Source organism: Polistes canadensis, unplaced genomic scaffold (genome assembly GCF_001313835.1).
Source record: "Polistes canadensis isolate GaletaPanama2010 unplaced genomic scaffold, ASM131383v1 scaffold_292, whole genome shotgun sequence".
Taxonomy (NCBI): Eukaryota; Metazoa; Arthropoda; class Insecta; order Hymenoptera; family Vespidae; genus Polistes; species Polistes canadensis.
In genome coordinates this window covers 67,594-83,224 of record NW_014569839.1, presented here as the reverse complement: position 1 = coordinate 83,224, position 15,631 = coordinate 67,594, and the positions used below count along the sequence as shown (strand labels likewise).

The 15,631-nt window shown below is 31.0% G+C and overlaps 3 protein-coding genes across 3 annotated transcripts in view; 1 reads left to right on the top strand and 2 right to left on the bottom strand.

Annotated features, from left to right (window-relative positions):
* The window catches only part of LOC106791221, an 11,298-nt gene extending 4,026 nt beyond the window's left edge, over positions 1–7,272 (top strand). The window contains exons 3-9 of the mRNA XM_014756715.1: positions 4,366–4,454; positions 4,522–4,601; positions 4,739–4,863; positions 5,106–5,570; positions 5,670–5,999; positions 6,068–6,220; positions 6,312–7,272. Of these exons, the coding sequence (XP_014612201.1) occupies positions 4,366–4,454; positions 4,522–4,601; positions 4,739–4,863; positions 5,106–5,570; positions 5,670–5,999; positions 6,068–6,220; positions 6,312–6,731 (1,662 nt within the window). The 3' untranslated portion in view covers positions 6,732–7,272. The remainder of the gene's footprint in view (positions 1–4,365; positions 4,455–4,521; positions 4,602–4,738; positions 4,864–5,105; positions 5,571–5,669; positions 6,000–6,067; positions 6,221–6,311) is intronic.
* On the bottom strand, positions 7,155–12,206 carry LOC106791205 (exosome component 10). Its single transcript, XM_014756689.1, has 11 exons — positions 10,183–12,206; positions 9,612–10,093; positions 9,373–9,535; positions 9,266–9,280; positions 8,950–9,001; positions 8,454–8,908; positions 8,276–8,379; positions 7,908–8,200; positions 7,731–7,826; positions 7,416–7,661; positions 7,155–7,345 (listed from the first exon to the last, which is right to left on the bottom strand). Exons 1-11 carry the CDS (start codon positions 12,055–12,057, stop codon positions 7,272–7,274), a joined length of 3,855 nt encoding a protein of 1,284 aa, XP_014612175.1. The 5' UTR covers positions 12,058–12,206; the 3' UTR covers positions 7,155–7,271.
* A 912-nt stretch (positions 12,207–13,118) lies between these two features.
* LOC106791231 (popeye domain-containing protein 3-like) lies at positions 13,119–15,271 on the bottom strand. Its single transcript, XM_014756730.1, has 7 exons — positions 14,867–15,271; positions 14,592–14,726; positions 14,309–14,490; positions 13,993–14,232; positions 13,763–13,915; positions 13,541–13,685; positions 13,119–13,456 (listed from the first exon to the last, which is right to left on the bottom strand). Exons 1-7 carry the CDS (start codon positions 14,919–14,921, stop codon positions 13,281–13,283), a joined length of 1,086 nt encoding a protein of 361 aa, XP_014612216.1. The 5' UTR covers positions 14,922–15,271; the 3' UTR covers positions 13,119–13,280.
* Positions 15,272–15,631: the final 360 nt, after the last annotated feature.

Sequence of the window (15,631 nt, the reverse complement as noted above, 5' to 3'; positions counted from 1 at the left end):
ATATATATAATAATAATAATAATAATTAAAGAGAGATTTTTCTAAGAGAAGAAAACATTTTCATAGACAAACACAATTAGCTCGTAATTCACATTGTATCTGGAACAACAACCTGTTAGAAAATACGGTATACGTCAGGTATCCTTGAATCAATACCCCTACGTAATTTTTACTATTAGCTATTGCACTATACACGTTCGATCATTATCCTGTCTTTTAATCGTACGAATGTATGCAGATACTATGATTCACTATATCCGCTAGAAGCCACGATAACTCTCTAACTCGCGTATAGAGTTATAAGTGACGGGATACTCTTGTTCCCTCCCCCAATTACAATCAGACACCGTTTAACTCGACGTCGCATGGACGATCCTATGTATGCACAACGTTGTGCATACGTAAACACCATAAAAGAAATCATTTTCTTCAATTTACTTCCATTTACTTTCTACTTTTCATACATTTTTTTTCAGATTGATTTCTTATTTTAATTAATTATCAGAGTATTATTCTTAAACTGCATTCAATGTCATTGGAAATATGAAAAAGAAATAAATAAGTAAAGTAATTATTGTGATAGGAGAAGAAAAATGGTCCAATCATATTATGTTATATTGTCCAGAAAACGATGAACCATCGATAAATCTATGGCAAAGTGTAAATAAGCGAAATGGCCTTTCGCTTTTTCCGCGAAGTGCTATCGAACCTTTCACTTTTACGAAAGTCCGTGTGATCGTATTGCAAAATGGATATCTTACGGTATTATTCACAAAACTCCCTCTTTTTTTTATTATGCTTTCCTTTCGATCCTTCCTTCCTTCCTTCCTTCCTTTCTTTCCGGTGAGAATACATATTATTGTTCTGTTTAAATTTAATAAGGGAAATTTTATCGCTTTTATCTCGTTCCAATGACATTATACGTGCCATTATTCTCTACTTCCGAGATCATTTTATTATATTATTATATATACTTTTTTTTTGTTCGATGAGTTCACAACGTGCCAGATTTGCGTTGTATAACTATATTAAAAATCCTAACGATAGCAAAATTGAACGAATCATTAATGATTTTCTATGTTGTCTTTCGACTTGACATGGTCTACATTTCGATTAAGATAATTTCTTTTTATATTATTTTTGAAATCAAACAAGTGTCGATTTCTAAGTTGTCGTCGTAGGATTATTGACAGGATTATTCGAAGACAGACCACCTTTTCCTGTTCGATCCAAGAGAAATGATAGTAACATACATAAATCTAAAAGAGTGCCGAGGTCTCTCTAAGCAAAGTCAGCAAACTTACGATGGCAAGTGCGGTAGTGTATGTACATGGAAAGTGTGGGAAAGTTCTGCATGGAGAAAATAACCGACTTTGTTTTAATCGTGCGCACGCGTTTACAAAACCAGCCGTGCGTATTTATGATCATTTGATTAGAGAAAATTTTCCTTCCCTGCTTTTACATTGTTCACGTATTTCTTTTTTTGTCCTTTTTCCATTCAAATAAAATAATTATATACAATTTTTTGTTTAAGAACGAAATTAGAAACTACCCTATTCTTTTCGATATGAATATTTTTTTATACTTTATTGTATAATATAAAATGATGAAAAAAAAAAGAAAAAGAAAAAGAAATTACTATCGAAAGGAGACAGCGCGTCCGAGAAGGCCACTGTTCCGATTTATAAAACTTTTATCACGTATTACAACACAGAAACAGGAACGTGTTCGTTAATGAGGCTCGCTCTATTCCACATGGGGGTCATGTCGAATACTTAATCGCAGATAATTAACGCGAATAAATCTTAAGTTTCAAAGATCGAAACGATTTATAATAAATCCGCATTTCTTTCGATACACATGCATACATATATATATATATATATATACACACACATCGAGGTGGGGCCATGGTAAATAATGCATGAAAGAACTTACATTTTCATGAAGAAACTTCNTGTTATTAAATATAAACCAAGGATATTTTGAATTTGATTATACTTTTGCAATAAGATTAAACTGGACTTTTAAAAGAAATTAAAAAAAAAAAAAAAAGAAAAAATGATTAGTAAAAATTTAGTTCTCAATCGTTAGATAAGTTTCCACGGTCGAGTTAGAATCTAAGAAGGTCAAAACCGGCTCAGTAATACGTTTCTAACACGCTTGCATAAAGATGTGAGTATAGTTAAAAAAAAAAAATGAAAAAAAAGTATGCGCGTATTCAGTGACGTGAAAAAGGGAAAAATTGAAGGGAAAAAAAAAGAAGAAAAACCACGCATAATCGAAATGGTGAACGGAAATTAATGAAATGTCAAGGAAACTGGATCAAAGGCACGCGTACGTTCGTTCGTTCCTTCCTTTTTTCTTTAATACAAAAAATAGCGGATACTATATTATTTTATTATCTTTGTTTCCTCGTTTAAGTAAACGAATACTATAGAAATCTTTTCTGTCGTCGTTTTATATATTTTTAAAATACTATTATATCTTTTTTTTTCTTAATATAATCCTGCTTTCATTTTTAACATCCTCGTATCATACACGTTTTCACCAATTTTTATTGCAATCAAATTATGCGTTGTTTTAAAACTCTATTTTTGGATTCTACGAATATATTAGAAAATCATGTCACCATGTTTGTTCCCTTCTAACATATTTTTTTTTCGATTATTTTATTAAAGTGAGAATAAATAGAAATGAAGGGGGGGGGGAAGACGAAGGAGGAGGGAGAGTGGAAATCGCAGAAAGTACTTTCTTAAGCATTTAGTTTCACACAATTTCATACGAAATACATACATATCAATTTCTCTCGCACACATTTATCCACAAAGCGGTACACAAATATATGCACAAGCTGATATGTGTGTTAAAGTGTGTGTGAGAGAGAAAGAGAGAGAGATAAATAGCAAAATCGTTTTTCTTTCTCTTCGGTCCATTAAGAAAAGTTACAATTCTACGTGATTTAATATTCTGCGAGATATCTTGGTAAAGCCAATTCGAAAAACATATTTGAATATATGGAAATTTATCATAAATTTAAATAAACTTCATTTATATTAAAAGTAAAAGTAAAAGTGTGTGAATAAATTTTCTTACGATTTGATGTAATAACAAAAAATATATATATATATATATATTTTTTGTTATTACATCAAATCGTAAGAAAATTTATTCACACACTTTTACTTTTACTTTTAATATAAATGAAGTTTATTTAAATTTATGATAAATTTCCATATATTCAAATATGTTTTTCGAATTGGCTTTACCAAGATATCTCGCAGAATATTAAATCACGTAGAATTGTAACTTTTCTTAATGGACCGAAGAGAAAGAAAAACGATTTTGCTATTTATCTCTCTCTCTTTCTCTCTCACACACACTTTAACACACATATCAGCTTGTGCATATATTTGTGTACCGCTTTGTGGATAAATGTGTGCGAGAGAAATTGATATGTATGTATTTCGTATGAAATTGTGTGAAACTAAATGCTTAAGAAAGTACTTTCTGCGATTTCCACTCTCCCTCCTCCTTCGTCTTCCCCCCCCCCTTCATTTCTATTTATTCTCACTTTAATAAAATAATCGAAAAAAAAATATGTTAGAAGGGAACAAACATGGTGACATGATTTTCTAATATATTCGTAGAATCCAAAAATAGAGTTTTAAAACAACGCATAATTTGATTGCAATAAAAATTGGTGAAAACGTGTATGATACGAGGATGTTAAAAATGAAAGCAGGATTATATTAAGAAAAAAAAAGATATAATAGTATTTTAAAAATATATAAAACGACGACAGAAAAGATTTCTATAGTATTCGTTTACTTAAACGAGGAAACAAAGATAATAAAATAATATAGTATCCGCTATTTTTTGTATTAAAGAAAAAAGGAAGGAACGAACGAACGTACGCGTGCCTTTGATCCAGTTTCCTTGACATTTCATTAATTTCCGTTCACCATTTCGATTATGCGTGGTTTTTCTTCTTTTTTTTTCCCTTCAATTTTTCCCTTTTTCACGTCACTGAATACGCGCATACTTTTTTTTCATTTTTTTTTTTTAACTATACTCACATCTTTATGCAAGCGTGTTAGAAACGTATTACTGAGCCGGTTTTGACCTTCTTAGATTCTAACTCGACCGTGGAAACTTATCTAACGATTGAGAACTAAATTTTTACTAATCATTTTTTCTTTTTTTTTTTTTTTTAATTTCTTTTAAAAGTCCAGTTTAATCTTATTGCAAAAGTATAATCAAATTCAAAATATCCTTGGTTTATATTTAATAACATTTCGTTTGTGATTCTCGTTTATCGGACGATTAATATTGTACGATTGCTTTTTTATTTTTTTTGTCAAGGGAGGTCAAAGTGGATTCGAAGATATTCGGAGATATGTTAAACAAGGTGGAGATTTTTGCAAAGAGTTGGCCTCGATTCTTCACGAAAGGTATAATAATTATTTACAATAAAAATATATATTGAAAATGTAACATATAAATATTTGTCTTCGTTAGGGCTGAACTGGAAGCAACGTATGCTAAAGGGTTAAGTAAATTGAGCGGTAAATTAACGAAGGCTTGTTCCAAAGATCAAAGTAAGTCTGAACATTTCTATTATTATATCTTTCTCTCAGTAAGAGAAACTCGAGAATAATTATCGTTATAACTTTTTTCTTTCTCGTGTTAAAGCGTTAATGTGCGTTTATATTTACTATTAATTTTATTTACACAGGTGGAAACAGTAATGGAGGTGTGAACGAAGCATGGAGATGCGTCGGAGAAGAAATGGAAGCTGCCGCTGAAGCCCATAGAGTATGGGGTATTGCGTTAGGCGAACAACTAGCTAAACCTTTGAGAGTAAGTTATATATATACACGTAGATATAATATAATTATTCTGTGCTGAAATATCGTTGATTGTAAGATATATATGTAGGTGTTGAATGACATCACCATCTACATTAAATTCTCTATCTTGTTTTATACGACGATTACGACATTTCATTTCAAAGATTCGCCTACAATTTATTTATTTTCCTCACTTTTTTTTTACTTAACTTTTAAAAACAATGATATATTTATTAAAAAATAAATATTTAGGTGGGCGTGGCAGAGGCTCAAGGTCGTTCGAGAAAATCCATTGAAAATTCCGTGGACAAGGCATTAAAGTCTCTACAGGAATGGCGTAACATTGCATCAAAGACCAAGAAACAAAGTTTTGCTTGTGCGAGAGAGAACGAAAGGCTGCAGGATTTGGCGAGGCTCCAATCGATCAGTCAAAGCCAACAAAATAACAATAAATCGTCTAATCATCATATGACGGAAAAAGAAGCGAATAAATTAGAAGCTAGGAGGAGGAAAGCCGAAGACTCTTCTCGTAGAGCTGATACCGAATTTTACACGGTGAGCGTAAGAGCCGAAAGAGCTAGATTGGAATATGAAAATACTGTGAGAAAAGGATCTAAACAAATGGAACTCCTCGAAGAGGAACGTTTGAGCGCTTTGAAAGATCTTGCCAATGTTTATTTGGCACATCTGCAGGCTCTTGCTCCCCGTTTGCAACAGGTAAACAAATTATTTATCTTTTAGAAACTTTCTTGTGGTTTGTTGGAAAAATAAGAGAGATTTATTATTAATTAATTATTTATTTATTGTTGTTTTTAGAGTGCCGATCGCGTATCGACACCTGTAAGAAATTGTAACGTATCTCAAGACGTGGAAATTTTGAAGAATCTTATACGTAGAACTGAAAGTAATGATACGGTCAATGCAGAACAATTACTTCCAGATTTTTATGCAGAACATATAACGTTAGCGATGAACAGAGAACGAAGAAAACAATCGTTAGTTAGAATTCTACATTTAATAAGACAAGATTTAGAAAGAGAAAGGCGAGGAAGGGAAGGATTGGAGACTTTGCATAGAGCTTTTATCAAGACACCTGCGTTTGCAGCTGATGAAAGTACACAAAATGTTACGGACAAATTGCATCATGTAAGTAGAAGAAAAAGGAATCCGCGTAGGTGGTACATCATATTTTATAATCAATTATTGTTTTCTAGATGCGTTCCATGTTATTATATTTGGAAGCAGCAAGATATAAGGTTGGTGGAACGTTAGCGGAAGTTGAAGGTAGCAAAAGAAATAAGCACCCATTAGCAGAACACATATTAGTCTCTAGAGATAAACAAGGACTTCAGCAAAGTGTTCTCAAGGTAAATAATATAAGTATCTTTGCAGTTATAATAGGAATATTTAGCGAATAAATATGTGACTGTAATAATCGACCATTAATCATTTTTAAAGATTCCTTCTTGGGCAAGGAATGAATCTTTTGAGATACAAGATATCGATGATGAAATAGAAGTACATTTAGTAAAGGGACATGAAACTGAGAATCGAGACTGGACAGATAGAACGGCTGGTGATGGTAATTCTGAAAATCCACCAGATGAAGAAGACTTCAGCGATTTTGACGAATTCAGTAGTCATTCGGAAGACAATAATAATCAAGACGTTGACGTTACGGATGAAACACCTAAATCAGATAGAACAGAACAGTGCAGGGCAATATATCATTATGCTGCAAATCTCAATGACGAATTGAGCCTGAATCCTGGCGATTTAATAACTGTTCATCGAAAACAGGCAGATGGTTGGTGGATCGGTGAATGCAGAGGACGAACTGGAATCTTCCCTGCCACATATGTCCAAGTAATACATTAAAAGATGTTCTTCATCACTCAATGTATTTTTATAATTTTTCTGTAAACACACATATAATTATTATTTATCAAATACCAAGGAACAAAGTGCCAATGATTACAAATTAAAACGACGATATAAACGCACAAAATACGTGATTAAACCATAATTAGCTTTAAACATACAATTTAATTAATGTTACCAACCATGTTATAGAAATATAACAGGTACTTGTGCAGTAACAAATATTGATGTCCTTATGCAATTTGTTCTTTTTACATTTATAACTATTTAACTTAAATGATTTTATAACGCTATGAGCTAACTGGTTAAATCTTTTGTCATTAAAAATTGTATATAAATGTTGCCAATTGTAAATATTAGTCAAAATGTAATTTAAATGCGATGCGTATTAATATAAATGCTCTATATATATAAATAGTATTTTTAAGATAAACAAAATGCATTTATTTATGTAAATAATATCTGTATGTATCAGCGCCGTCTAGCCCTGTTGGACAGCGCTGGTATATATAATAAAATAATGTATTTCCCTTTCTCTTAATCGTGAAGCTCATCATTGTAGTCGATCTTCAATTGTTTCTTCACTTCTTCTGGTAATTCTGTTTCATTTACTGAAATAATCACATTCACATGATCGTGTGTTTAAAGTTTATTTGATCAGTAATTTAGAATAGTATCTACCGCAATATGGTGAACTTTTATTAGTAAATAGAAAAAATGTCCCACGATGAGGATAATTCTCTGCTTTAATACCCATTTCAATGCAAATATCCTCGTTACATGGTTCAGATATTATTTTTTCTATATTTTTATATGTCAAGTCCCAATAATGTGCCCTGAAACTACAATCGTTCGTAGAAGTTAATAGCAAAGATTCGATGAGATATATATAAGAGCGACCATGATTGCATATTGCTTGCTGAATATCTAAAAATAAATCAATTCTTTAATATTCAAGTTACCCTGAATTATTTAAAAAAAATTATGTGATCTTACATATATGTGGAATAGGTAAATAGCCAAAATATGTTTTGTTTGATTCAATACAACCTGGCTGACTTTTTCCACCATTAGGATAGAAATCTACATGACCTGGATATATTATTCATTAATGCATTACAATATTGCTAATAAAAAACAAATAGATATATAATATAATATTAACGAACAAACCAATAGGCTCTGGTAAACCTAAACCTAGATTGGAGAGTAATTTTCCATTAGTATGTATTATGTCGACAAATGGTGCATCCATTTTATCTAAATGAATAGAAGAACATGTATTTTTGAAACATGGCTGCGCTGGATCTAGACCAGTAATTCTATGTATGATCCAATTACTTTGTCTCTTCTTAAATTCTTTTGCAGCAAAGCCACAAATGTGTGCTCCAAGACTATGACCAACTAAATGTATAGTACCCCAATTCGATGCAACTGTTGTTGCATTTATAATATGTTCTAAAAATCTTTATAGACATAAATAGCATTATATATTGAACTATAACAGATGTCAGAAGTAAGTCTACTTATGTGCAACATACTTTGAAATTTGATATCCAACTATTTTAGTATTGACGGCAGCTTTATAATAATTCCACGTATTACCTCCGGCGCTCCAATCAACAATTACTACATTAACGTCGTTCTATTAAATATAAAAACAAGATAAATATATATGAAACGAAATATATTATTAATGAAACAATTAATTTTGTGTACCCATTGGAGAAATGCTTTCTCCATTTCGGCAATCCATTCTTCATCACTGTGAGATAAAAATCCATGTACTATTACAATAGTTCTACGTTCAATTTTAAAATCTGTCCATTCTAGACCAAACTGTGTGCCAATATATACTTGTACTCTGTTTGGTTGATTTCTCGATGATAAAAGAAATCTAACATCTAATGCATTTGTTCCATTAGCTTTATCAGCAAAAAACCATGATAAGGTGTTCGCAAAAATTATTCCTAAACCAAGACAATCTACTTGTTCGTTACTAGAAGCAAAATCTATTAAATCAGCATGAGTTTTGTTTACCAATGTATAAGTATAATTGAACAATCTTTCATTTGACGAATTAATTTTGTTGTACAAAAAGTTGCAATTCACAAATAAAACATTATTTAACGTAATCGTTAATATTATATACAATAACATCATGATATTGAACACTTAAGGAATACACTAAACCGTACATCAATTGATATTAAACTTATTGAAATAGATAACCTTTTGCTTCCTATATTTTCACAAGCTATCATTAACTATTGATAAGGCATATAAATGTAAATATAGTATAATCTAGAGATATTTTCTTCAGCTATTCTAAACTCATCGTTTGATCGATTCGTATGTTGAAATATTTATTTACTAATAACGCTATTAGATATTATATATATTATATATAAACACATAGCTTGTTAATTTGTCACGTAATAATTTTTTTTTTAAACAATAAGTAGTAAAAAAAAATATTTATATTTGTGTAGTTAGATTTTAATTTTGTTATTTTTCTTCCCTTTTTTATTTCTCTTCTTACGTTGCTGTAAAGAGAAAAAAAATTATCATTAATCAATTATTAATACATTTTATGCACATTAATATAATATATAATTATCTTTATATTTATTTTTACTTTAGGCTGCACAAAGTTCGTCCGACGTGTGTCATTTGTGGTACTACCACCTTGGAAAACGTTATTAAAATCAACAGATTTATAATCAAACGTTTCTACAGGAAGCATTCCTTTCTGTATTAATTCCTTTTCATTCATCTTTTTATCTCCTTTCTTACGTTCTCTACAAATAAAAGAAATATATTAAAATTATAATTCGCTTTTTTTTTAAATGGATTTAATTGAGTCTAAATTTTTACCTCAGAGGTTTGATAATATCATTAGAAGGAACAGTTTGTACAATTATTTGTTTATTTTCTTCATTCTTTGTGTCTTTGGTCGTATTAAATTCTCTCCTTACATCCTGCTTTATCTTTTTATTCAAGGAAGGAATTGGCGTAAACATATTACTATTAGACCATTCTTCGGATGTATCTTTTATAGACAGATTTTTCTTTCTTTTTCTATTAGGCATTTCTTTTAAAGGAATACACATTTTCTTTTTTTTAAGTTTTGGACTTTGATCTGATAAAGTTATTTCATCAGGAACAGATATCGAAGGTTCATCTTTGTTCCTCATTTCATTTAATCTTTCTTCCTCTTCTTTTTCTTGTTTTTGTCTATCTTTTTCTTCTTGTTCAGCTACTACAGGTATTACACGTTTGTATCTTTCATAGGGACTAATGAATATGAATTTTTTGTTTCTATTTTGATTAGTCTTATCAGAAGTCGATTGTTCATCCTAGAAAATTTAAAATAATATTTATATATATATATATATATATATATATATATATAAAAATAAAATATGATTTATATATTATTAATTACCTCAGATGATTCTGAACTATCGAATACTGTAATGGTATGTTTTAAATTAATATTGCTATATGATTTTTCTGTTATTTTGCATTGATCTAAGAGACAAGGTAAATCGGCTCTAGCTTCTGCATCGCTTGGTATGTCATGAGGAGAGTATGTCCAAGCATCTGAGTTTACCGCATGATTTCTTTGAGCAAATCGTGGTCTAACATCTGTTTCTTCCACTGGTTTTATGAGAGGTTGATCTCGTGCTTTGAGTATAATTTTATGAAGTTTTAATAGGTTTTGCCGAAGCAAAGGTGGGATTGGATTGCAACAAGCCAAGATACCCTGCATCTCACGTGGTAATGTCTCAGCTATATTTAGAAGCATATGATTTGGTAAAACGTAACCAGTGCTATCATCTTCCTCTCTAGCTGTCATGTCTCTCCACTTATGTAATTCCTTTAAAGCATAAATTTGCTTATTGTTAAATATTTTTTGACTTTTTCTATACATATCCATATAACTTTCTTCTGTCCATATCGGTTTTATGTAAGTTATCTTACATAACTCTGTACTTCTATCATATACAGCCTTTAAAATGTTAGTCTTCCCATTTGAAGAATCAATTAATGCATTTCTCAAAACATCTTTTATATGCAATAAATAGTGCGTATCTTCTCTTGCATATTTTAAAAGTTCATCAGGTAAAGGTCTTATACGCCAATCAGCAAGTTGAAAGTGTTTGTTTGGATCTACATTACAAAATTTTTTTAAAAGATAAGCTAAACTTAAATATGGTAAATTAAGTTGTTTAGCAGCTTGATGAGTATCAAACATGTTTACTACATATATGGACAAATCCCTTTGAAGCCACTGAATATCAAAGTCCGCTCCGTGAAACACTTTTAGAATAGTAGGTTTGGTAAAAATCTCATTGAGTTCATGTAATTCTGATCTTAATACCAATGTATCAATTATATAATCTGTATCTACAGTTGATATTTGCATCAAACAAGTTATACCTTGGAAACTTCTGTAAGAATGATGTTCCAAATCAACAGCAATCTCTTTATATTTCTTTAAATCATCTAATAACATTTTGATGTCTTCCGGCTTGTTTACCATAATCAACGGGGTTTCATGCAATTCTTTATACTTAACAGGTTCTCTTTTTTGTAATTGATTTTCTGGAGCTTGAAATTTATTTAATTCAAAATCATAAGGATGACAAAATACCTCTCCATCTTCGGTCTCTTCTAAATAAATAGCTAAAGGCTTTAAAGAATTTGGTTTATATTTGATTTTAGGTTCCCAAGGTTTTAGACTATTATCAATTTTGTCTTTGAAAGTTAATTGTGGTCTTTGTATATTTCGTGCAGTCAATAAACGCACAGCTTGTGCTTTGGTAGATGCATCCGATGATTGTTTCTTAATCGTAGATGATATATTCCAACTACCGGCTGTAATATCCTTCCTAGTTTGCGATACAACTAATTCTATTTCAGGATTTTTTACAATACCACTTTCTTCATCCATACATAAACCTGCTTTATCTAAATACACATCATTCGTTTCCAATAAAAGATCAAATTGTTCTTCGATATCGCGTCTTCCTATGTTGCCACCTACCCCTGATAAATTAATTATTTTTTGCATCATCTTTAATAGTCTTTCCGAATCGTCATTTTTTACTTTATTGAAACTTGGAAAACATTCATAATAATTATAATTCTCTTCGATGGGAAAATTATTAGATGCTTTGATCCCATCTTTTATAACACTAAATGCTTCCTTAAGATAATCATCGAACGAAGCGAATCCTGGAATAATTTCTTCGCTTTTCTTTTCATTTTCAACAAGTATTTCATTATCCTCATCCCAATTTTCCTTAGGCTCCATTGTATTAATAATATTCACACGGATTAAAAACTGCAGTTCATTATTTTAAGGTTATGGTTTTGAGATTGCACATACACCCTCCTATACTAAATATAGTTTAACTAGTGGCTTTATTCTTTTATATATTATTATTATTATATTTTTGTTATAAATCACTTGGAAAAATAAATTATTTATTATTCAATGAATTTATAGCAAATTAAAATAAATTTATATAAATATTATTGAAAAATACGATAATTTCCTTCGAAATAAACTCAAACAACGTTTCTCTTCAGAAACATGTGTTTCACAAGTCACTATATGGGATATTTTATTTTTCATAGATGGCAGACCTGCTAAAACTTAAAAAAAAACTTTTATATTAAATACGTCATATTCTTGCGTTTATATTATAAAAATAAATGTATAATATTTTTATTAAACAAAATTACAAATAAAAAAGGAATGATAAGAGAAATTCATTGGGAAATTATTATTTAAATTGTTTATTACAACAAAACGATATATTATTAGATTCTATACCGTGTAGACCAAAAAATGAACCGACTGATTGGTCGGCATATATTAACCACGAGAGACCGTACGAATTTGTTTAATTATTTATTGCTACTGGTGAGTTTGTTCGTCGTGCAATTTAATCACATAGATACGTAATATATATATATACATATATACATATATATGTATAATTTATCTTTCTCGTATCTTTCATAAAATTGACCATTCCTTTGTGTGCCTGTCCCCAACTGGAGATATATGTATATATATATAATATATAATAATGAACTTTTTCTTTCTTTATTTCTCTAGAAACACACAGCAACAATTGCAACGACCATCGATTAAATTACCTATTATTTTTACATTTTCCAGTTTCATTATAAACATAATATCACGTTTCCAATCATCATCGATTGGTTGAGTATTCGTTCTCAAGTTATAAATTAGTTTGGTGCATTCATACACAACATGACAAAGTTAACTTCTACCTGGTAATTGAAAAAATTTGCAGTCTTCTGTCGTACTTCTATCTCTCTTTTTTTCTCTCATTTTTTATGTTTATATTTTATAATTTATCTTCCTTAAATTCTCCTTCTCATCAAATTGGACTAAAATCGTTAAACTTCTCGCGTAATCATCTCGTAAAGGAGACAATTAGGTTCGATGCACTTTTGCTCGTCCTCCATTGGACAATGGTAGCTTGCATGATAAGCGTATCGTCACTCCTCATCGACAATTTCACAGCTATGATATTTGCTAGACGAATCTAGCCAACTTTCTACACCACTCGATGCGAGATCATCACAGGACGGTAATTCTGGCAGAGGTTCCATGTTAGGTGCACCCTTTTTACTTAGATTGTTTGTCGTTCTTTCTTTTGGTTTAGCACCAGCCACTAAAAGTTAAATACAATTTTGTTTCTATTATATTTGAAACTTTTTCTTGATAATTTGTCCAAAGAATATACAGAGAGATTTACCATTGTTGGACGTAGGGTTTGTATCTTTTCTATGTATCAAAGTTTGCCTAGATGTTCGAGGACTCCTATGATCACCACTGAGTCCTATTCCAGCGTTAATAGTAGGCAATCGAATATCCAAATGCGAACCTTTTTCTGTAACTATCTAACAAGTCGTCGAAAAATAATACGATTCTATTAGAGATATATCCTTGATAAGGATCGATGATTATATCTCGTTACCTTATTGTTCATTGCATATAATTTGGTAGCAATGTCTCTTGCAACTAAAGTTGTTAAGACTGTTGCAAGATAGGCTTCTTTAACAAGAAGATATTCCAAAGCTGATCTTTGCCAGTAGACGTATTTACAAGAACTAGCAGCAACTATTGAGACCTATAGAATGAAAATATAAATCTATAAAAAGGAATATTCTAATCGATATTTCATATGAAAAAGTACATTGATCGTACCTTAAATTTATCATCTCTAGATGCTCTAGAACTTTCAAATTCTGGCGAGTCTAAAAATTCACAGGGTAGAATTGGATGTAAAAAGTTGGTGTCACTAAGAACATTGACTCTACCACTGAGTAATAGACCTAGTCTGTCTGTTTTAGTTAAGTTTTGCATTGCATATGCTTCACCAGTATGAAGGGACATCACCGTTGCAAGCTCTGGGGACACTAGTCTTTTAAATTGTGCTCTTGATACCTGCTCGAATCATATTAACGAGTGATAACTATTCTTTTTTTTTTTTTCTATAACAAGGTGACTCACTGAGACTTACTTTAAAAGGATAAAAAAGTGTGTGATAGACCTCTTCCAATTCAGGATCAAACCTGACCGGTCTCATTTGATAAACGATATAAACCAATTGTCCAATATTTAACAACAAGAAAGTAAAGTTCCAGGAGAAGATATCTGGTGCACAGATCACGTGCCATGCCCATCCGGACAGCAACATAAAACCTATGAAGTAAAAACGTTGATTTTTATTATTTTTATTAAAGATGTCTTTCTTTTTATTGGTATTGACAAGAAAAAGATGTATCGCAAATAGGCAGACATACCGACGATTAAAACTGAGTGCATAAACAATATACCCTTCTTCGAGGACGGTGCTGAGTAAGAGAGTGCAAAGCAGAAATTCGCTAACTGGAATAATATGTGTTGTGGCTGTTGCCATAGGCACAGTGCGGTATTACCTGATAAAGAAAAAGAAATTGTGAATTTTCGCTCAATGAATAGACAAGATAATAGATGAAGAGAGAAGTGACAGAATGAAGACAATTATAATAGAGATAAAAAAAAATAGATACTAATTAAATTATACTCTTTAACTGACCTACTGACGTGACGTTATAGGAAGGCAAAGGGTCGTGACCCAGTCCAGGGCTCATCTTTGTGCGATCTTAAAAATATATGGTATAATATATATGGTAGGAAAGTAAGGAAGACGTTTTCTATCACTACTGCGTGTCCATGTTTGTTTTGGTTAAAAATTCTTTGTTTTACCACCGTTCTTATTTCTAAATCGCTATACAGCGCATGTCTATCTTTCATGCGCACATATCAACCCCTTGGGATCGATCCTTCCTCTGATCAGATGGATCGATTCAAACATATTCCGCATCAGTTTTTTACAGAACGATATTATCAGCCGTATATAAAAAAAGTTCGTATGGTTTACGTAAAGATTCCTTAATGATTAGATTATAATTTTTCTTAAAAATATATTGTACACGTACTAAAATATTAACATGAATACGATTATTTAATTCAAATGACGAATAAGTAAGCTACTCGAGTGAGCCACTATAGGTTCCTATTTTTACAATATCAATCGTTGTTAATAGTAGTTTCTACTTTAATACTATTGATCGTCAGTAACCTTAATATAAAGTATTACCGACGTAAAGTAAAATAAATTAGAAATCTACTATTACCGACGTTCGGTGTTGTAAAAGCAGAAAACTACCGTTACCGATGGATAGATAGATAGATAAAAGGTAGATCACTACTATTACCGATATGGTGCTTAGCCGGCCTGCCACAATAGTGGCTTTTACGAATATTTTTTCCAGGTCGATGTGCCGTTATAATGGCTCAC